General features: G+C 42.4%; 1 protein-coding gene across 1 annotated transcript in view; it reads left to right on the forward strand.

Moving 5' to 3' along the window:
* ATP10A (ATPase phospholipid transporting 10A (putative)) overlaps positions 1-23204 on the forward strand; it is a gene marked incomplete at its 5' end in the record, with an annotated part of 187782 nt that overhangs the window by 134955 nt on the left and 29623 nt on the right. Inside the window, 7 exons of the mRNA XM_038533681.1 lie at positions 7205-7311; positions 7720-7851; positions 8933-9063; positions 10637-10889; positions 13414-13631; positions 16064-16258; positions 18700-19288. Coding sequence (XP_038389609.1) covers positions 7205-7311; positions 7720-7851; positions 8933-9063; positions 10637-10889; positions 13414-13631; positions 16064-16258; positions 18700-19288 — 1625 coding nt within the window. The remainder of the gene's footprint in view (positions 1-7204; positions 7312-7719; positions 7852-8932; positions 9064-10636; positions 10890-13413; positions 13632-16063; positions 16259-18699; positions 19289-23204) is intronic.

A 23204-nucleotide genomic window follows, 5' to 3' on the forward strand; every position in this document is an offset into this window, starting at 1 on the left:
GTGAAATGTATCCTCAAGCTGCTAAAATAAACAAAGTGTCAGGAGCTCCATTATTGAAGTGCACCTTAGTGCTCACCGATGTATAACACAATCCCAAAGTTAAGCACTAATGAAATCCTGACTGTTCTCCACCCCTGCCGGTGCCCTCTTCCTAACCTAAGGCCCCAAGAGGCCCCTGTGAATGGAGAGGGGTGGTCTACTGTCCCAGCAACTCAGGGCACCCTGCTCAGCTGTGGTTAGCCAACTTCGTGGCATAGAGTGTGTGATCTTTGAAGCCACCAATCAATCAAACATTTTCATTTACCTTTAGAAATAAAGCAGAGAGCCTGGTTGGTTTAGTCTGGTTTAAAATTCCATTTCAAATTAAAACCCCACGTTCCATTTCTAATCCCAGAGTCTTCCACAGACTAAGTCCTGAGCTCCCTCCCCACATGCTGGTGGGAGCCTTATGTGACCACATAGGGCTGAGAACCTGTCATTGCCTTCCTGGGTGTGTTTGTTGGGATAGCCCTGCAAATGATACACTCCATCACCACTGTCATCCTGTAATAGATAATAGCATTAGGACCTGGTACAGGAAAGCCTTCATTGCTCCTCACCCCTCCAGCCCAGTGTCTGGATAGAGCTTTGTGTGAGCTTATGTCCACGATGTACTCACTACCAATGACCAGGCATTAAGATGTACTATAGCTATACCACCTGGACTCATTAAAACTGGGAAATGTTTATTTTACCTTGACCCCTTTAGTGGACATACTTACATCTCAAGAAAGTCCATCATTGGCACAAAACACACAATTGGATTATTTCTGCATGTACATTAGAGAAACCTACTATCTCAAAGGAAATTCTGGGGTGACTGGGTGGCTCAGTCAGTTAAGCGTCTGCCTTCAGCTCAGGTCAGGATCTCAGGGTCCTGGGATCGAGCCCCGCATGGGGCTCCTTGCTCCATGGGAAGCCTGCTTCTTCTCCCTCTCTCTCTCTGCCTGCCACTCCCCCTGCTTTTGTGCTCTTTCTCTCTCTGTCAAATAAATGAAATCTTAAAAAAAAGGGAAATTCTGCCCAGGGTTCAGCCATGGAAGTAATTGTCTATTATTTCTTTCTCCCTACCTCTGTCACTTACACAATAGAAGTTTATTATCTCACATTTCTGGAGGCTTGAAGTTTGAGTGTCAGCAGGACTGGTTTCTCCTGAGGTCTTTCTCATTGATGTGCAGATGACCATCCTCTCCCTGTGTCTTCACATGGTCTTAACCTCTCTGCTTGTCTATCTCTGTGTCCCAATTTTTCTTTATATGGATACCAATCATGGAGTTATAGCCCGTCCATATGACCTCATTTTGACTTAATTACCTTTTTAAAGACTCTGTATAAATGTCACTTTTGAGGGGATTAGGACTTCAACAAATGAATACCAGGGCAGAGAGCACATGTCAGCCCATAACAAAGAAGTAGGTGTTGGGAACAACTAGGTGGGGAACATCTTCCTAGAATCAGGCCTCATACCTGCTTGGCCCTGGGCCTATTCTGCCAAGTCCAAGGACTTCAGCTTTCCCCTTGTTCTTCAGCTTTCCCCTTGTTCTTCAGCTACCCTGCTAGAGCTTGGCCTGCCTTGCTCCACCTCCTAACACAGGGGTCATTCACTCAAGAAAGGCCATTCATATCCATGTGCTGACTGTCCTTGTGGTAGTAGTCCTGATAGATCTATGCACCTGCTGGTAACCAGTTCTGGTCTGGCTTAGTGTAATTAGAAAGCACAGTATCACTCAAAAAGTGTGTGTTATGTCAACGAAAGCTTAATACAAACTATTTTTCTTGTTTCTATAGAGTTCACCTTTTATTCTGAATGAGCATGACTGGAACTTTGATTGAAACTGTTTTTTTTTTTTTTTTTTTTTTTTTTACTATTATCCCTCAGAAATAGTTTCTATGTCCAGCTATTACCAAGAAAACTGTGGCCATAGGCATCCTCTCCTTCCAGACGTGGGAATGGTGTTTTGTGTGTACCATCTTATGCATGCTGGTGTCTTGATGCATTAGCCAAAAATAAATCTTTTCTAAAGCAAAACCTGTTCTGGAATTTCCAAAGGGGGGCATTTACACAGTGTTGTTTGAACCCCCTGCCCCCATGTTCCTTTGCATGCTTTCTGCAGAATAATTAATGCTGTATCGTTTAAATAACAGGCTTGTGGAAAGTGCATCTCCCTAGCCTGCATTTTGGTTTTGTCTTTATGATTTAGCCTCTCTTCTTCACCAGAAAAATATATTCATTTCCCTGGTTGTAAATAACATGGGTTGTGTCTGAGATTGAATGGTAGCCCTACCCCTTATGCCAGTTACCAGGGTCCAGATGTGGCAGGAAATATTGTTTCCCCAGAAACCTTGTGTGCGTCCTCTGATCTTATACTCCCCAGACCATATCTACTCTCCATGTCAGTGACACTGTGTTAGGAGTTGGTGTGAGGGAAAATGCCTGCAGGTGTCCTTGGTGAGCTTTAAGAACCACAGAGGAGTTTGGGTTATGTGTGTGGGGGAGGGGTGAGGAGGCTGTCTACTGATGATGTGGGAAGCTGGCTTTTCTGAAGTCAGCTTTGGAGGCACTGCCCGATGTAGCTTAGGCTGGGCCCCTGCTCTAGTTTTGGAAACCTCCCAAGCCTCCCCTTGGTGTTCATCAGGCTCCAGGACCAAATCTGTCCCAATGTGATCCTAGCGTGGGGTGATTCTGGTCAGCATGGATGATGATAAGGCCATCTTTAGTGGATCAAAAGGACAAGTTTGAAAACCAGTGGCTTAAACATGGACTATCCCTCTGGCTCAAAACAGCAAGGAAACCCAGTTTCTAAAATGGAATTTACCACATTTCAAATGTAATACATTAATATTTCTAATAACATAGTGACTTTTTGTAAGAGAGATGTAGAAAATGTTGCTGAAACCAATACCATCCCCTTTTCTAAATCTGTTGCATTTCTATACACCAATAATGAAAAAGCAGAAAGAGAAATTAAGAAAACAATCCCATTAACAACTGCATCAAAAACAACAAGATACCTAGGAATAAACCTAACCAAAGAGGTAAGATATCTGTACTCAGAAAATTATAAAACACTGATAAAGAAATTGAAGAGGACACAAAGAAATGGAAAAGCATTCCATGTTCATTGATTGGAAGAACATCTGTTGTTAACAAAATATCTATATTACCCAAAGCGATTACACAGTTAATGTAATCCCTATCAGAATACCAACAGGAGTTTTAACAGAGCGAGAACAAACAGTACTAAAATTTATATGGAACACAAAAGACCCCAAATAGCCAATGCAATCTTGAAAAAAGAAGAGTAAAACTGGAGACATCACAATTCTAGACTAGTTATATTACAGAGCTGTAGTGATCAAGACAGTAGGGTACTAGCACAAAAACAGACACATAGGTCAATGGAACAAAATAGAAAACCCTGAAACAAACCCACAACTATATAGTCAATTAATCTTTGACACAGAAGGGAAGAATATCCAATGGAAAAAAAAAAAGACAATTTTCTCAAAAAAATAGTATTGGGAAAATTGGACAGTAACATGCAAAAGATTGAAACTGGATAACTTTCTTACACCATACACAAAAATAAATTCAAAATGGATGAAAGACCTAAATGTAAGATAGGAAACCATTAAAATCCTAGAGGGGAACACAGGCGGTAACCTTTTTGGCATCCGCTGTAGAAACTTCTTACTAAATACATCTCCTAGTGCAAGGGAAACAAAACTAAAAATGAACTATTAGGACTTTGTCAAGATAAAAAGCTTCACAGCAAAGGAAACAATCAACAAAACTAAAAGGCAGCCTGTGGGATAGAAGAAGATATTTGTGAATGACATATCTGATAGTGTTAGTATCCACAATCTATAGGGAACTTACCAACTCAACACCAAAAAAACAAAAATCCAGTCAAGAAATGAGCAGAAAACATAAACAGACATTTCTCCAAAGAAAACATACAAATGGCCAACAGACACGTGAAAAAAATGCACTTCTCTCTCTCTCTCTTTCTCTCTCTCAAGTAAATAAAATCTTTTTTAAAAGATCCTAAAATTTGCATGGAACCATAAAAGACCCTGAATAGGCAAAGCAATCCTGAAAAAGAAAAACAAAGCTGGAAGCATTACAATTCCGGATTTCAAGGTGTATTGCAAAGCTGTAACCAACAAGACAGTATGGTACTGGCACAAAAACAGACACATAGATCAGGGAACAGAATTAGAAAACCCAGAAATGGACCCTGAACTCTGTGGTCAACTAATCTTTGACAAAGGAGGAAAGAATATCCAGCAGAAAGAAGTCTCTTTAATAAATAGTGTTAGGAAAATTGTACAGCCACATTCAGATAAATGAAATGGGGCCACATTCTTTACACCATACACAAAAATAAATTCAAAATGGTTGAAAGCCCTGAATGTGAGACAAGAAACCATCAAAACCCTAGAGGAGAACACAGGCAGAAACCTCTTTGACCTCAACCATAGCAACTTCTTATTAAACACGTTGTCAGAGACAAGGGAAACAAAAGCAAAAATGAACTATTGGGACTTCATCAAGATAAAAACTTTTGCACAATAAAGGAAACAGTCAACAAAACCAAAAGGCAGCCTGCAGAATGGGAGGGAGAAAATAATTGCAAATAATATATCACATAAAGGGCTATAACCAAAATCTGTAAAGAACGTATCAAAGTTAACACCCAGAAAACCAACCTAGCTACCAAATGGGCAGAATATATGAATAGACACTTAATCCAAAGAAGATACCCAGATGACTAGCAGACACATGAAAAGATGCTCAACATCATACATTATCAGGGAGATACAAACCAAACCATGATTATATACTACCTCATACCTGTCGAAATAGTTAAAATTAACAACACAAGAAACAACAGGTGTTGGTGAGGTTGTGGAGAAAGGGAAACCCTCTTGCACTGTTGGTGGGAATGTAAACTTGTGCAGTCACTCTGGAGAACAGTAGGGAGGTTCCTCAATACATTAAAAATAGAGCTACCCTATGACTCAGCAATTGTACTACTAGGTATTTATTCAAAAAATGTAAAAAATACTAATTCAGGGATCCCTGGGTGGCGCAGCGGTTTGGCGCCTGCCTTTGGCCCAGGGCGCGATCCTGGAGACCCGGGATCGAATCCCACGTCGGGCTCCCGGTGCATGGAGCCTGCTTCTCCCTCTGCCTGTGTCTCTGCCTCTCTCTCTCACTGTGTGCCTATCATAAATAAATAAAAAAAAAATTAAAAAAAAAAAAAAAACTAATTCAAAGGGATAGCAGCATTATCTACAACAGCCAAACTGTAGGAACAGCCCAAGCCCCCATTGACTGATGAATGGATAAAGATGTGGGATAGATAGATACAGATATATACACAAACATACACATATATACATATGTGTATATGTATATATAATGGAATATTTACTCAACCATAAAAATAATAAAATCTTGCCATTTGCAATGATATGGATGGAACTAGAAGATATTATGGTAAGTGAAATAAGTCAGAGAAAGACAAATACCATATGATTTGACTTATGTATGGGATTTAAGAAACAAAACAAATGAGCATAGGGAAAAAAAAGAGACAAACCGAGAAACAGACTCTTAACTATAGGAACAAACTGATGGTTACCAGAGGGGAGGTTGGGGTGGGGGAGGGGAGAGGGAATGAGTTAAATAGGTGCTGGGGATTAAGAGTGCACTTATGATGAGCAGAGGGTGTTATATGGAAGTGCTGAGTCAGTATATCATAGACTTGAAAGTAATATTACACTGTATGTTAACTGTAATTTAAATAAAAACTTAAAGAAAGATCTGTGTATTTGTGACAACACAAGGTACTGATGAGGAGCAGTGTTCTCTATGATGAGCAGGAAATGGGCATGAGACCACCTAGCAACCTTCCCTGGCCAAATTCTGAGTCTCACAGTTCCCAGGTCTGTCCTTTCTAGCTGTGGTCTGTCCTTGTGATAAAAACAAGCCTGTAATGCTGACACCAATTCTGACATGTGGGTTTTTCCTACACGGTCAAGCAATTCTGTGACACCAGCTAGGTGTCCTCTAATTTAACTCAATTCTGACACTAGTTGGAGACAGCATCAGACCCCAGAGGTTAAAGCTCAATCCCACAAGACTTCCTCATTTAAAATGCCAACTACAAGTCCAGATTGTCACCTGTCCTTCTAAGTGATCAGCTATAAATCAAAGGTTCCCACAATTCCCTTTTCAGTTTCAATTAATTTGCTAGAGCATCTCATAGAACTCAGGAAACAATTTGCTTGCTGTTTACCAGTTTATTATAAAATGATATGATAAAGAATACAGGTAAACATACAGAAATGGAAGAGATGCATAGAGCAAGATATATGGGAAGGGGTGCAGAGTTTCTGTGCCCTCTCTGAACATACTACTCTTCCAGCACCTCCATGTTCACCAACCCAGAAGTTCTTTGAACCCCATTCTATTGGGATTGTATGGAAGCTTCATCACATAGGCATGATCAATTATGAACTTAATTTCCAGTCCCTCTCTACGCTAGAGAATGGAAGGTGAAGGCTGAAAACTAAGTTTCTAGTCATGGCTTGGTCTTTCTGGTGACAGTCCCCACCCAGGAGCCCACCTAGAGTGGCTTCATTAGAACAAAAGACACTACTATCACCCAGGAAATTAAAAAGGATTTAGTATCCTGTGTCAGGAAAAACTGGGTTCAGAGGCCAAACATTAGAACAAAAGATGCTTCTAGTGCTTTTATCACTTAGGAAATTACAAGAGTTTTAGGAGTCCTATGCTGGGAACTGGGGTCAAAGATTAAGTACTAGAATGAAAGATCCTCCTAGCAACCACACTTAGAAGGGTTTTAGGAGCCCTCTGTCAGGAACCCAGGGCACAGACATATCTATCTTACTATTTCGCAAAGCCCTTGGACAAAATAAACAAACATCAGTTTGTTGAGATACTTCTAGAAGCCCAGTTACTAGTGAGCACCAGCTCCCTCTCAGCTATCGCAGAGACCCACGGAGACAAGCAGCCCACTGCTAGGGTTCCCCGTTCCCCTTCCTAGTGTCCAGACCTTGAGGAAGAAGGCCTCCTTAAGACCCAAGGTGCACTAAGCATCCACATAACGCATGCCACTTTTTCCTTTGATAGCATACACGACAATGGGAAAAAGGCCGGGCTGTATAAGGAAAACCTGCTGCTGCGAGGATGTACCATCAGAAACACAGAAGCTGTTGTTGGCATCGTCATCTATGCAGGTAGGCATGGCTATGGCACATACGGTCTGTAACACAGCTGGCTTGCCACCTGTGCTGTGTGCTCTTGAATGTTGCTTCTTGTTCTTTTTTTTCTTTTTTTTTTTTTCTGATTATAAAAGCACATAGCCATTGTAAAAATTTAGAAAACTACAAAAACAGAAGAAAGCAAAATTTCTAACAGTATCTCAACCAAAAGTGTTCTCTCTTAGCATCTTAGCTTATTTCTTTCCATTGTTTTTTCCATGATTCTTACATAGTTAGGGTTAAGTTCATACCCTGTCTTTTTGACTGAGCATATCCTGTAAGTATGATTGGATGGCAGCACTGTTCTTCAGTCCCTGTGTCAGGGTGCTCTGTCAATTCACTGTTGGGCATCGATTTACTGCGCCCCTCATGCTCCCCTTCCAGGACATGAAACGAAGGCCCTGCTGAATAACAGTGGGCCCCGCTACAAGCGCAGCCAGCTTGAGAGGCAGATGAACTGTGACGTGCTCTGGTGTGTCCTCCTCCTCATTTGTATGTCTCTGTTTTCCGCGGTCGGTAAGTCTCCTTCATGGGTCATGAATAAGGGGGCACTATTGGAATCCTCCAGGTGAGCCCAGTGGGCTGCTGACGATTCATTTTGACCAGCACTCTAAAGTTAAAAAACACATTTGTCATCCACTTAGACTCAAGAGCTGCTTGCATCAGCACAGACCATATTGGAGATGCCTAGATGAATGAGCTTGACAAAGTACTGTTATTTTTCAAATTTGCAACTTCTTGAATGAAAGAATGTTTTAATCACACCAGTAATGATGATTCCAGCAGAAGTATTAGTAACATGGTGATAAACTGAGAATAATATAGCAGGAGAAGCACAAATGCTACTAATGAGAACTCTAAGAGAAAAGGGAAAAAAAAAAGTGTTTGGGTCCTAAGAAGGTGCTAGCACTTAGATTGCACATGAGCTCTGGGCTCTCAGACTTTGATGGCCTCCAGACCTGGCATGCTGCCCTGGAATGCCTTGCAGGGAACTGTGTTCAGCCTCCAGGTAAATGGTCTTCACCACATCTCCTGCACAGCTACCATTGTGAAGCAGTGCAGATGGGTGTGATATGGTCTCGGAGCTCAGTGCTAAAAGACATGGTGTATGGAACACGAAAAGGGCTTCTGTTATCAGATAGTTGTGGGACTTAGTTGATGAAATAATGTGCTTGGCTTCTGAGAGTCCCTGATAGGTGCGATTTAGTCTATAGCAAGGGTTGATAATGGGCAGTATCTGGGGCTGACTGATGAAACTGGTATTTTGTGAGGCACACACTGGGAGATTACTTTTTGGGGATTTCCTGTCAGTAGCTGCCAGCACATACCCAATTTCTGCCTCATGACCAGTGTGCTTTTCAGTGCCAACAATGGGAAATGCCCAATGTGAGGAAGAGTCCAAGAACCAGTACCTTCCAGCAGTCGGATTGTGGGTGCCAATAGTATGTGCCATGTGCTTTTGCTTTCTTATGTGGCAAGGCAAGCTAATGAGGCACGAAGTGCCTGTGTTCATAGTCATAGTTTTGCTTTTATTTGCACAAGCAGTGTCTTATTTTTTCATTGGATGAATGGTATATCTTTTTGAATGTTGCTGTAGGACATGGACTGTGGGTACAGCGGTATCAGGAGAAAAAATCATTATTTGATGTCCCTGAGTCTGACGGCAGCTCTTTATCCCCGGTCACAGCAGCAGTTTACTCATTTTTGACAATGATAATAATTCTGCAGGTAACAGTACTAAGTACCATACAATTAATTGCTTTACTCTTCTGGTAAGAACTTAAAGTCATCATACTCTGCTAAGAATGTCCTATAAATTTTGCATCTGGGAGGACCACAGGTGTACCTGCCTAGTGTGCTGCTTCTTACTTTTCCACCTAACTTATCTGTAGGGTCTTTTTTGGGTACTTTTCAAGTTAACATTCTCCTTTGCTGTCCCTAAGATTCTTAGGGCTTGCGGGGTTGGTTTTTGGATTATTGTGTTTGTTATATTTTTCCATTCAGTTCCTTCTTTAAAAAAAAACACTATATTTTGATATAATTTTAAGATTTACAAATAAGTTGCAAAAGATAGTATGGAGACTTCCCATGTGTCTCATACCCAGAGTCCCCTAATGTGAACATATTACATTACTGTGGTGCGTTGTCAAAACCAAGAAGCCAACTTTAGTACTTTGCAATGAACTAAATTCTAGATGTCATTTGTTTTTTTACTAGTCTTTCCACTTGTTCCAAGGTTCAATTCAGGATATCACACTGCATTTTGCAGCATTGGTTTTTATTATTTTTATTAGTATTACCATTAGTATCGTTAGTTCACGATACCTCATGTACAGTCCCCCATCACTAACTGAATCTATGCCCAAAGGGCTTGTTTGAGAGTAGAGAAGGGGCAATGATTGTCATCCTAGGAACAAAGTGTAAACAGAGGACGTCTGCTTAGTCTTTGCCTATGAGGGGAACTCTGCTGTCTTTTATCACATCTATTTCATACGACAGGAGCTTTCAAAATTAGTCTTTTTTATGAATGTACATTTCGTTCTAGCTTTGTAGTAGTAGTAGTAGCACTACAGTAGGGGTAGTAGGTGTGCACCAACATAAAGTTACCGGGAGAACCCAGTTAGTCTGTCTGGATATGATATTCTGAGCCCATGAATATCAGTTCAATACCATTATTCAAAAAAGATTTAAACATTAACTTTATGAAGATTATCTTATATTGTCAATGTCTGTGAATATTCTTGTCAGAGCCTTCTTCCCTTTGCTATGTATTGTACAAGATCACAAAAATTGTCCTGCAACACAAACAGTCTCTGGAAAGACTGTCTCTCCTGAACTGTGGGGTTGTGTCCACAGAATGGGCATCTCTTGTTGCCGGGAGCCCTGGGAGAGCCTTGGGGCTGAGTGCAGCTGTGGTGCGAGGTGACTTTGCTTATGAGGACTCTGACTCTGTGCCATGTGTTTTTTTTCTCTTTCTTTCTCCTCTTTCCTTTCCTAGCTTCTCTCAAGCACAACTTAGTAATACGAAAATGCTTGCTTCTATCCAAGCCATGGTTACCATTCTTCCAGACACGATAGTGGATTTCTGCTCTGCAGTGACACCATAGGCTGTCCTATTTTAAACTCTTTGCCAATATCCTAATACTTTTCCAATACTGACTCTAAACCAACCTTTTAAGCTCTTAAAGGTACAGTATATAGTCCCTACTTATTTGTGGTTGTAGTCATTTGAATAGTTTGGACTATTTCTACAGCTCCCTAGTTCTCATCATTGTTCTTCTATATGCCTTATGTCTTCTAGGTTTTGATTCCAATTTCCTTATATGTTTCCATTGAAATTGTTAAAGTATGCCAGGTGTACTTCATTAATCAGGACATAGAGTTGTATGACGAAGAAACAGACTCACAGCTGCAGTGTCGAGCTCTGAACATCACGGAAGACTTAGGACAGATACAGTATATCTTCTCAGATAAAACTGGCACTTTAACTGAAAATAAGATGGTTTTCCGAAGATGCACTGTGTCTGGCATAGAATATTCCCATGATGCAAATGGTGAGTCTGAGGGTAGGGACTCCCAGTCTGGGCTGGACAGAGCTGCTATGTCAAAGCTGCATTCACATGTGCCTGTGTGCATGCGCATGTGTGCACACAGACACACCAGCTTCAGGGATTGCTGATTTTTGAGAGAGAATAAAACATGGGCTGTCAGAGCAATTCAGGAAACTGAAGCTGGGTGGCATTTATAGAATTCCCTGTTGCTGACAACGCCCTATTCACTGCAGTGTCTTGTGTGGTGGGCATCTGCTTAAATAGTCATTTTCTGCCAGACAATAGAAGCAGGAAGGATATTCTTGAGGAACTCGCTTTTGAAGCACCCAGTCTCTGCCACACCAAGAAATGATGAGATATTTTTTTGTTACCCATCAGTCTTCTTACAGCTGAAATTTCTCAGAAGGGCATTGGACAATTCATGATGCATTCTTTCCCTTAGAAAGTGTTCATGGAAGCAGAAAAGAAATGTCACTCCCTTTTGAATTTTGTAGGTGGTCATTCCTCCCACCTCTCCTTTCCTTATCCTTTGCTGCCTCTGTCCTCCCTGAACCCATAGGGGAGCTATCCACTTCATAAGTGGAGGGTATGGTGAGAACTATCTACCCTCCTGAGCCAAAAGAGGGCACCGTGGTAAGTGTCCTGGTGGCACAATAGGATTTGTGGAGCCATGGTACCTTTGAGAGGCACACCAGCCAGGACTTCCTCTCCTTCTTGTAACAGCATCTGAGAACATGAAAGGAGTCTTGTCACAGGAATAGAAGCAAATATAGAACAGGAGTCAGTACATGGGCATCATTAGGAAGCTTTTATTTAGGGGGGTATAGTGGGATAGATCTTTTAGAAGCATGGGATTTTTGCAAGTTTCATAAAACCAAGCTTTAGGATATCCACTAAGGCCCTTTGTGTAAAATGAAAGTAATCATATTAAACAGAAGACATAGGAACTTATCCACTCAGTTTATTGCTGGTCAGAAGCTGCTACATCATTGTAGACCATATACACATCAGCAGTGCTCTGAAAGATTGCTACTTTTAGGCTAACATTTGACTACTGCTTCAGGAGGGTGGGACAGACAGGTGTATCCTTGGAGAGGTTGACACCAAGCTCTAAACGCACAAGCCCAGAAGTTTGACAGCACTGTGTCTGGGCTTTGTTCTTCTTTGCTTTCCATTCACCACCAAGCTGGGACTTATATCAGCCAGGAGTGGGTGGAATGGGCAGAAGATTTACTTCTAGGGTGAGGCACCCCCTGAGTTGAATCCTGGTATTGGCAATTATTTGGCCTTATGACCATGGGTGACTTTCCTTGCCTTATCTCTGTTTTTCTCATCCCAAAAGAAAAGTCTTACTGATGAAAGATACTGAATATAAGGCCTGGCTCTCAGGACAGACCAACGCCACAGGCATGCCCAGATTGGAGAGCCCTTCTTACCCCCTCATGCAGGCCACCTTGTGTTGAGATACCTTGTGCTCACACCCAGCACTGAACTTGCCCTTGAAGTTCTTAGTAATTGCTTGTTTTGAATGAATAATCCTCATGAATAGTCTCCTTGCTTGTCTATGATGAAACCAGCTGAACTAACTGGGCAAAGCCAGACAGATGTGTTTGGAGACATCCATTAGCAAGAAATAGTGCAGATGTACTTCATGTGATTCACTGAATGGCCACTTGGCCACAAGGACTTTTGCTGGACTGTGCCCCCTTGAGGGTTCAAGCATAGAATACAGTCAAAGTAGTCTTTAGTGGTAGCTTTGCCTGCTGACTCTGTATCCTGGTGGCATTTATCCACCCTGTGCAACCACAAGGACTGTTAGCCTCCCTGATGCATAGAGCTTCATCCGTATAGGGTGAATGCAGATGATCCCCACCCCCTGCCTGGCCCTGAACAAGGATCCTCCATGGAAAAGCACCATCAGCACATCCTGAGAACCAGTACTTTTGTGTGATTACAGGGCAGATGTTTAATATGTGATCTGTCCTGACAGCCCCACAGAGCCAAGTGGCCCCATGACCCCAGGATAAAGCACAAAGCCTGGAGCCTAGCTACTCTGGGGACTAGGCCTTCACTGTGTCCCTGCCTTCATCTCCCTGCTATCTGCTGCCCAGACCCCATTCATCACTCCTCGAGTCACCTGAAGAGAGAGGCCAAATATGAATCTATATCTGTCCACTCCTTACTTGTTTATGGAATGGGATGGCCACTGTGCCAAAATGCACTGGACCTGAGCTTGGGCATCACATTGACCTGGATGTCATCTCCACCCTCTTGAGTCCTATGCACTTAGCAAGTTCTTTAAGTTTTCTGTGAGTCAGTCTGCTCATCTGTGCAGTGTTGTTGAGAATGTCAACCTCATCAGATTGACTGTAGGTACAGATAACTGAGAACAGCATCCATCTCTCAGTGGAAATTCTCAATAAAGTGGCCTTGCCTTTAAAAAAGCTACAGTGGCGAAGTGCTCTGAGTCAGCTTCCATTTTCCTAGCCTCCCTGTGACATGTCACCCCATGTCCCTCTGCCCACAGCCCAGCGTCTGGCCAGGTACCAGGAGGCAGACTCAGAGGAGGAAGAGGCAGTGTCCAAAGGAGGCTCACTGCCTCAGCGTGGCAGCATTGGGAGCCACCAGAGTGTTCGTATCATGCACAGGAGCCAGAGCACCAAGTCACATCGGCGCACAGGCAGCCGGGCTGAGGCCAAGTGGGCCAGCATGCTGTCCAAGCACACGGCCTTCAGCAGCCCTATGGTGAGTCCCACTCAGAGGACAGCAGCTGCCCCATGCTGGGGTAGCACCACCTTTCCTTGCCCTGTCACTTAGCTCCATTCATCAAAAGTATCCGAATGTAACAATAGAAATGAGCTGTGGTTGGGGGGTTAGCTCTCCTCAGTTAACAGAACTTTTGTGGCCAACACCTTCTCCCCACAGTGCTGTATCTTTTCTAAAACACTGACATGGCCCCTTTGACATGGCCTCTAAGAATGGGGGATTGCCAGTGAACTACCCAGGTGGATGACGGAGAGGAAGTTTGTCCTGCCAAGTGAAATAAATAAAGCTTCAGAGCAAGATGACAACTGTGAAAAAGCAAAGCCAAGTGGAAAAAAAAAAGTTTTCATTAGATGAGCCTAAATCCAATAATTTCTTTCTTCCTTGCCTTGGCTGCTGCCCAAACATTTATGGACCATTCTGATCAGTCAGGGAAATTTCCAGAAGTGAGTGAATGACCATCTCTAAAAAATCCTTTCGCTTCTAAAATGATTTAAGAGCAGAGAGAGAGAATCCATTTTGATCACTCTGTGGTGGCCTCATTCTCTTATGTCCTTTGAAACCCATATAGAGGCTACCTAATATTACCTTATGGTCATGACTGGTGGGTTTTTATAAAAGCATTTGGGAAGGAGGCCTCTCACACTTGATAGGAGGGAAACTGTGTTGGACTAAGCTTTTCTGACATTGATTTAACAATATGAGTCCAAGAGTATTTGAAATATTCAAACTTTCTGACCTAGGAATTTAGTGATTCAATCAAAGATTTCTGTGCATAGAAGTTTACTAGTAGAAAAAAATGTATTCAGTGATCAAAGAACGGCCAAATGAATCATAGCATGCCTATTTTGAAATTGTTAAAAGTTGTATTTTCAAATGATCCTAAAAAGGCTGGAAAGTTCAAAGTGCACATGACTGTTGAACAACACAGATTTGAACTGCGCAGGGCCACTTACACACATAATTTTTAAAATAAATACAGTATAGTATAAAGTACTGTATTGCATTTTCCTTATGATTTTCATAATAATATTTTTTTTTAGTTTTTTAAAAGATTTTATTTATTCTGAGAGAAAGTGAGAGAGAGAGGGACAAAGTCAAAGAGAGAGCATGGGGGTGGGGCTGACAGGGAGAAGCAGACTCTCCACTGAGCAGGGAACCCAGTGGGGGACTTGATCCCAGGACCCTGACATCATGATCTGACCCAGAGACAGACACTTAATTCAGCCACCTAGGCACCCCTTCATAATAATATTTTCTTTTCTCTAGCTTACATAATTTAAGAATACGGTACATAATGCACATAACAAGCAAAATATATTATTAGTCAACTGTTTATGTTATCAGTAAGGCTTTCAGTCAGTAGTAGGCTTATTTTAGGAGTGTCGAAAGTTATACATAGACTTTTCTCCTGTGCCCCAACCCCTGCATTGATCAAGGGTCCACCGTATATAGTGTTTTAGGGAAAACAGACACTGCCAATTCATGTATACATTCTTTTTATTGAGAAATAGTTGACATATAACATTGTATAAATTTAAGGTGGGGATGTAAATCAAAACTATAATGAGATATCACTTCACACCTGTTGAATGGCTGTCATCAAACAGCCAAGAGATAAGAAGTGTTGGTGAGAAAAAAAAAAAAAAAAAAAGAAGAAGAAGTGTTGGTGAGGATGTGGGAAAACGAGAACCCTCAGACACTGCTGGTGGGAATGCAAACTGATGCTGCTGCTGGGGAAAATAAGTATGGAGGTTCGCGAAAACTTAAATAGAATTTCTGTCTGATCTAGCAATCTCACTTCTGAGTTTATATCAAAAGGAAATGTATAAAATATTTGATGATGTAAGATGTAAATGTATAGAAAACAGTTTGCAAGGCAACACAGAAGCATGTATTTCAAAAAAGTATGTATTACCGTCAGGTGATATACAGATTTGTGAAATTTTCCTTTCTCTGCCTTTTTCAAATCTTTCTGAGTTAGATATGTTATTATAATATATATTCTTACCTGTATTATTTTATAATGAGAACATGTGCATTAAAAGGAATGATTACATGAATTTTATTTCATAGGTAAGTCATATATTCTTTTACCAATGATACATAATTCATCATTATAAAATAGCCTATGTATATGAGCCACATGAAGATGTCTTTACTGCTTATAATAAAATCAAGGTGCCTTAAATAGTCAAGCACCAGGGTACCTGGGTGGCTTAATGGTTGAGTCTGCCTTTGACTCAGGGCATGGTTCCAGGGTCCTGGGATCCTGCTTCTCCCTCTGCCTATGTCTCTGCCTCTCTCTCTGTATCTCTCATGAGTAAATAAATAAAATCTTTAAATAGTCAAGCACCATTACGCTTGGCAAGTCACTGGGTTATACTCACCCCTCAGTCTCTGTCCTCTTCTAGGAGAAAGACATTACACCCGATCCAAAGCTGTTTGAGAAGGTGAGTGAATGTGACAGGTGCCTGGCCATCGCAAGGCACCAGGAACACCCTCTGGCCCACCTGTCACCAGAGCTATCTGACGTGTTTGACTTCTTCATTGCACTCACCATCTGCAACACAGTAGTTGTCACATCCCCGGATCAACCACGGCAGAAGGCAAGTTATGGAGTATCCCTGTGAAGCTAATGCCTTCAGCCTTTGGCGTGGCCTCACTGTTGTCCGTCCTCCCTTTCCAGTAGGACTGCTCAGCACTACTTCTCAGGTTTAAGGGGATGTAGTAGGGGGTTGGTATAGGGCAACCCAGCTCGTTGGTTCTGTGGTGCCATCCCCAGGCTACAGTGAACAGGTAGGGGGATTGGGGCCAAGTGAGAGGAGAAACTTCTGAGGCCATGATAAGTGGGGCATATACCAGACTGTCCTGGAGGGGGGCTGCCCTGCACAACCTACATAGAGCTGCAGGGTTCCAAACTCTCACAGGAGAGTGGACAGGATAGGACAAATCTCCTGGACTTGAATCTGTACCTTACCACCCAGCTGAGTGGCCTTGGACAAGCCATTCCCCTCCTGTGCCTTAAGCACCTGACCTGTGACATGGAGGCAGTAGTAAGAGTTTAAAGGAAGGGGTCAGAGTAGGGCTTTGCACATAATAATTGTAACTGGTGTTAAAAGGGCTTTTAATGTCTTTCAAGGAGAGGTGGTCAAGAATCAATCAGAGGTTACTAAGATGGTAGAAATATAGCAATGCCCAAGTTGTTTTTTGTTTGGGTTAATTACAAGGTTCTCTCTGAAGAGAGTTAAGTTTCATATATGAACGGGTCCTTTATATCTGTTAACAACTCCTCCAGGTAGGCCAGGAGGTGTGTGTGTGGGGGGTGCACCTAAGGAGGAATCTGCATAGTGCAGCTAGGCAACTTTACATGGATAAAAACCAGTGTATTCTAGGGCCAGATGCATGCCATAGACCTGCCCCTCAACCGCCCTCTCTCCCAGACCCATTTCCCTCCCCCTAAGTCAGCAGGTTCCACTGATGGAGCCATTGGTGTGTGATGTGGGATAAACAAAGGGTCTCTGCTCTGTCTTCACAGCAGCATATCTGGCAGTGATGCAGCTTCCCCCACCCCCCCACGGCACCCCCCACCATGTTTTTGCTCCTGTGCTCTTGCTCCTGCCACATTGGCCTGCAGAAGCTCCAGTGGGCCTGGTGGATCCAGAGTGGACAGGTCCCATCACCCAGAGACTGCAGGGTTGCACCATCTGCCTTAGGTGAGGGCTGCTTCCTGGGGCAGCTCACCTCATAGCTGCCTTAGTATCCCTCATCTGACCTTTGGGTTCTGCCACCACCCTGTATTCAAGTCCCACTGGCATGCATCCCTAGAGAAGTGTCTGGTTTCTAGTTAGACTTGTCTGAGACCCAGACATTGTTGCAACTACTGAATAAGTGAGAGAGACCCCAGCATAACTGAGGCATGTGATGATGGTCACAGATGTAGTGCATTCCACATAGGATATAGGATATTTAATCTCCTGCCTTCAGACTGCTAAGGAACAGGTCTCTGGATAGCACTTAGTGAGTGCTATCTTCAAGGGTATTTGGAGCCAGCAGGAGCTCCACTATGGCTGCTTGAGTCTCCCCCTTGGATATGTAGCACATTTAAAGTCTATACAAACAAAGAAGCATCATCTTTACCAAAATTGGTCCCATGTGCCCTGCTTTAGCAAATGCCTAACTTTTCTGGAAGCTGTTATGTAATTTACAACTTTGGGCATATGGGGAAAATTATGAAAATTTAAGGCTAACTATAATTCAGTGTTTTGATTGTTGCAACATTTGCTCTGAATCCATTTTCTAGCAGAAAATTAAAATAGGTATCTTATACCAGCATTAGTGAACAATACTCATTTAAATAGAAGATTGCTGTTGCTCCATCATTGAGCTGTTTAGAACTTTAGCAAACATATATAACTGTCATTTTGTTGTTTTCACTTCTTGTTAGAAGGTACGTAATTTATTGTGACTTAAAAAAAACATGCTAAATTGTTTGAATCCTGAATTTTTCCAACCATTTAATCTGTTTGGAAAAGTTCTCTTGGGTTTGGGAATGTTATTTAAGTTTTATATAGACATAATTCAAAGCAATGTATAAATTGGTCTTTTGTTAACTGCTTTTTGTAATTGATGGGGGGCAGGGAACAAAGCTGGATTTTGTGCCAGGCAAACACTTCTGAACCTCATCTGCAAAGCAATGGGACATTGCAGTGTGGGAACAGCTATCAGAGGGGATAGTATCTAAGCCTGCAGGTACTACTAGCCAGACGGTCCCTGAGTCAGTCCAGAGCCTTGGTGTGGCTACTTAGGGGATCACATTCTAAAAGAATGTATATTGCTAATTTTTGTTTAAGTAAGTGGAAGAGACCAAAGGATGGTCTCAAGGAAGAAATGCTGGCTCTGGTTGCAGTTTCTACTGTATGCCCCCAAATCTGGGAAATGGGAACTCTGTGCTCTGAGCTTCCACTGGAGAAGGGGAGGGGTGCCCTGTGGTAGTTTGCATGAGGCCTCTGGACATACCTCACCTGCCTTCTGACTGCATCTCTTGCAGGTGAGGGTAAGGTTTGAGGTGAAGTCCCCCGTGAAGACGATAGAAGACTTCCTACGGAGGTTCTCACCCAGCCGCCTGACCTCAGGCTGCAGCAGCATCGGGAGCCTGGCCACCAACAAAGCCACCCACAAGTCAGGGTCCAACTTTCTGTCCACTCTATCCAATGACCGTACGCTGCTCAAGCTGGAGGAGAAGCTGAGCCAGCCAACCAAAGCCATCGCAAGCAATGGCTATAGCAGCGGGGCTGCCAGTTGGGCCCCGGAGCACACTGCCCAGGAACAGGAGCTGGAGAAGGAGAAGGAGCAGGAGTGGGAGCTGCGCTATGAGGCAGAGAGCCCTGACGAGGCAGCGCTTGTGTATGCTGCACGAGCCTACAACTGTGCACTGGTGGACCGACTGCATGACCAGGTGTCAGTGGAGCTGCCACACTTGGGCAGACTCACTTTCGAGCTCCTGCATATACTGGGCTTTGACTCTATCCGCAAGAGGATGTCAGTGGTGATCCGCCATCCACTCACTGATGAGATCAATGTCTACACCAAAGGAGCCGACTCAGTGGTCATGGATCTCTTGCTGCCCTGCTCCTCAGGTATCCAGCTCCCCTCCTCTGGGCAGTACCCCCAGTTCCAGGTGGAAGTCCCAAGAAATCAGTCCCTTTCCCCAGTCCCTTCCCATGTGAATGTAAAATGATTTTCATTAAGCCTTTTCTGAAGCAGTGCCCATCAGAGATTTGCCTCTCTGGATTGTCCTCTCCTCCTTTAAGGGATTTGGACTAGAATGCTCTGAGGGGTGGGAGATGGAGAGTTTCAGTGCCTGAACTCACCTTAGAACAGTGGGGTTGGGGGTTCCCCTTTTTTAAAGATTTTATTTATTTATTCATGAGAGACACACAGAGACAAAAACATAGAGGGAGAAGCAAGCTCCCTACAGGAAGCCTGATCAGGGACTCCATTCCAGGACCCCGGGGTCATGACCTGAGCTAAAGGCAGATAAACGCTTAACCACTGAGTCACCCAGGCATCCATTAGCATCATTCTATAAATCTGGACAATGAAGGTTAAGAACTTTTAGACTGGAAGTTCCAAGAGCTTCCATCCTGCTCTATGATGCCTGGACCAGGGCAGGTATGCAGCCAGGTTATGGTTCTAGCCCATTTGTGAAGCTGCCTCAGGCCACAGTGAGAGCCTAGGTAGTGGATGCTGCTGGTCTCTCAGCTGCCTCCATCTGTCCCACCTTCAGGCAGAGCAGCTCCATCTTAGTCTCTTTTGTGTACTAGAGTTCCATATAATTTCTGTGTTAAACAAGAGGAATTTGAAAACTATTGGTGTTAGAGAGTAGAACTTTTTCCAGCAGAAGGGTTTCCTTTAACCTCCTTCTAGATATAAATACTTTTGGGTCTTGAGAGAAGAATGGCCTAGGTCCCCATTAGTAAACCTGGTCACCCCTCCTCTCTACTTGGACAATGATAGAGTGCACATCTGACCTCCAGGAGAGAGAGAGGCAGGATGGAGGTGAGGATGCTGCTGGCAGATGGAGAGGTACCTGCTGGGGTTCTGCTGCCTGACCTCCATAGTCTCCCTGTCTATTGTATCCTGGAAACAGCTCTAGGTGCAACCTGCTGTGAAACCCTGTACACTAGGTATAGCCTTTCCAGAGCTCTGGGATGGAACTAGGGAATACTTTGCTTTCTGTGGTCCTCTCACCATAATCTCAGTGTCTCAGAACAAGACTCCTGGCTCCCAAGTGTGGCACCACTCCACTGTGGGAAAGTGTAGGACTCTTTTCCCATGGCAGAGCTGTTGCCTCTTAATTTGTAAACATGTCTCTGAAAACAGTTTGGATAACTTTTCATGACAGTAACCTACCAGAGGGCAGGGCTTCTGTGCTAGTGGACATAGAATCCAATTCACAGGCTGACTTGGCCTTTCCAGGAGCCTTCTTCATTTTGCCATGCCATATGTTGCCTTTTTGTTTTGTTGATTGTTTCCTCTGCTGTGCAAAAGCTTTTTCTTTTTGATGTAGTCTCAATAGGTTTTTTTTTTTTTTCACTTTTGTTTCCCTTGCCTCAGGAGACATAGTTAGAAATAGTTAGACATAGTTAGAAAAATTGACATATGGGCAATGTCAGAGAAATTACTACCTGTGTTCTCTTCTAGGACCTTTGTGGTTGCAGGTCTCATATTTAAGTCTTTAATCCATTTTGAGTTTATTTTTGTGTGTGATGTAAGAAAGTGGTCCAGTTTCATTCTTGTACATATAGCTGTCCAGTTTTCCCACCATTTATTGGGGGGGAAAAGACACTGGAACAGAACAACACGTGGAAGCTAAACAACATGATATTAAAGAACTAAAGGGTCAGGAAATGAATCAGAGAAATCAGAAAGTACATGGAAACAAATGGACATGAAAATACAATGCTCCCAAACCTTTAGGATGCAGCAAAGGTGGCCATAAGAGGGAAGTATATAGCGATATAGGCCTGCCTCAAAAAATGAGAAAAAGTGCAACTAAACAGTCTAACCTCACACCTAAAGGAACTAGTAAAAGAAGAACAAAGACCAACAGTAGTAGAAGGAAGGAAATAATAAATATCACTGCAAAAATAAATGACATAGAGACTGGGAAAAAAAACAGTAGGAAGAAAATCTTTGAAACCAAGAGCTCAGAAAAAAAAAAAAAAAAGAAAAGAAAAGAAAAGAAACCAAGAGCTCATTCTTTAAAAAAAGATGAACAAAATGGATAAACCCGTAGCCAGGCTCATCAAGGGAAAAAAAAGACCCAAATAAATAACCAGAAACAAGAAAGGAGAAGTAACAACTGACACTACAGAAATACAAAGGATTATGAGAGAATACTACAAAAAAATTTACATGCCAACAAGTTGGACAACCTAGAAGAAGTAAATAAATTTCTAGCAACATACAATGTTCTAAAACTGAAAAAGTTTCTATTTTCTGTAGAAAACTTTCTATTTCACAGAGAAATAGAAAATCTGAACGGACTAATTAATAGTAACAAAATTGAATTAGTAGTCAAAAAACTACCAAAAAATAGAAATCCAGGACCAGATGGATTCACAGGTGAATTCTGCCTAACATTTAAAGAAGAGTTAATATGTATTCTTTTCAAACTATTCTAAAAAAGAGAAGAAAAATTCCACATATATTTTACAAGCCTTCTTTATTCTGAAATTTAATTTTGCATCCACACAAAAGAAAAACAGATATGGCAATTATCTGAACAGACTTAATTCTACTATTAAAAAAATCCAATCATCTCTGTGCTATTTCACAGCCTTTCATTAAAGACAGTTTAACGGACCACCGAATTTCAGCCTTCACCACATACAGCAGAGTTATATATAAAGTAAAAGGTCTGGAGTAGCACTAGCAAACAGAGGTCTCTCGGAGGAAATTACTACCCATATCTAGGTAACTATAGATGAGAAGCAAAGTTTTCCATCTGTTCCACCATGAAAAAGCCCTGTAAAAGAGTGATATTACTATTGCCCAAACCATGACATTGAAAAGGGGAAATTAAAAATAAAATAGTTTGTGTAGTTCTCCATCTTATTCTAGGAATTTCTAAGCAGTGTGTAGTTCAGGTAGTATGGGATAGGGAAGATCCAGCAACTTAAGCTTCAGGATGTTCTGAGACCCCGTTGGTTTCCCAAGAGAGGAACTGGAGGATGGCTCTGGGGTCACCTTGAGGTTATCTAATGATGACACCCTGACATTCATTATGTATAAATGCTTCAACTTTACTTTGTGGGGTGGGTGGCTGTGGAGAGAAGCAGACATACAGAGTACTTACCTGTGCTGCTGTACCTGTGTGCTGGTGATAGAGTGAAGTAGGCACATAAGTATTATCCTCGAAATTACTTTAGACCTTTAAGATCTTTTTTCAAAGAGATCTAACACTTTTACCAAAAAAGGCATGAAGAGGCTACACTAATGGTGGATGTGACTGTTAGAGGGAATGTGTCCTATTCTTAAGATGTAATCATGGCTTGGAAGTTGTATGGGATCAGATGGAAAGCAGGGAGTCCACCCCACCCCGTACCTGTATATCTCTCTTCAAATCCCAGGTCTCCATTTATGGGCTCATAGGACCCTGGATAAGTCACTTATTTTCTTTGCCTCTGTTTCTCATCTGTACAAAGGAAATCAGGATGCTGACCTCACAGGAGGCCCTTATCCAAGGGCTGGTCTGATATAAGTATGGAGTATAACCTGTAGGTCCCTTTCCCTTCTCTCGGGTTCCTTCCCCTTAAGATTCACTTGCTTGAGGTTTGGTCCAGTTGCCACTTTGTGGGGTGTCTAAGACACAAATACCCAGACTGCTCCACCATCCTCCAAGAGTGAGGATGGAGAGTGTCCCACCAGTTAGCATGGGCCTCACACACTGCTGCTATTCAGTAAATGAGTCAATGCATGCATGACCAAGAGGGGAATTCACCTTCTTATTTTACTCTTACTACAGTGAAACTCCTTATAGAAGAAATA

This window comes from Canis lupus, chromosome 3 (genome assembly GCF_011100685.1).
Source record: "Canis lupus familiaris isolate Mischka breed German Shepherd chromosome 3, alternate assembly UU_Cfam_GSD_1.0, whole genome shotgun sequence".
Taxonomy (NCBI): domain Eukaryota; kingdom Metazoa; phylum Chordata; class Mammalia; order Carnivora; family Canidae; genus Canis; species Canis lupus.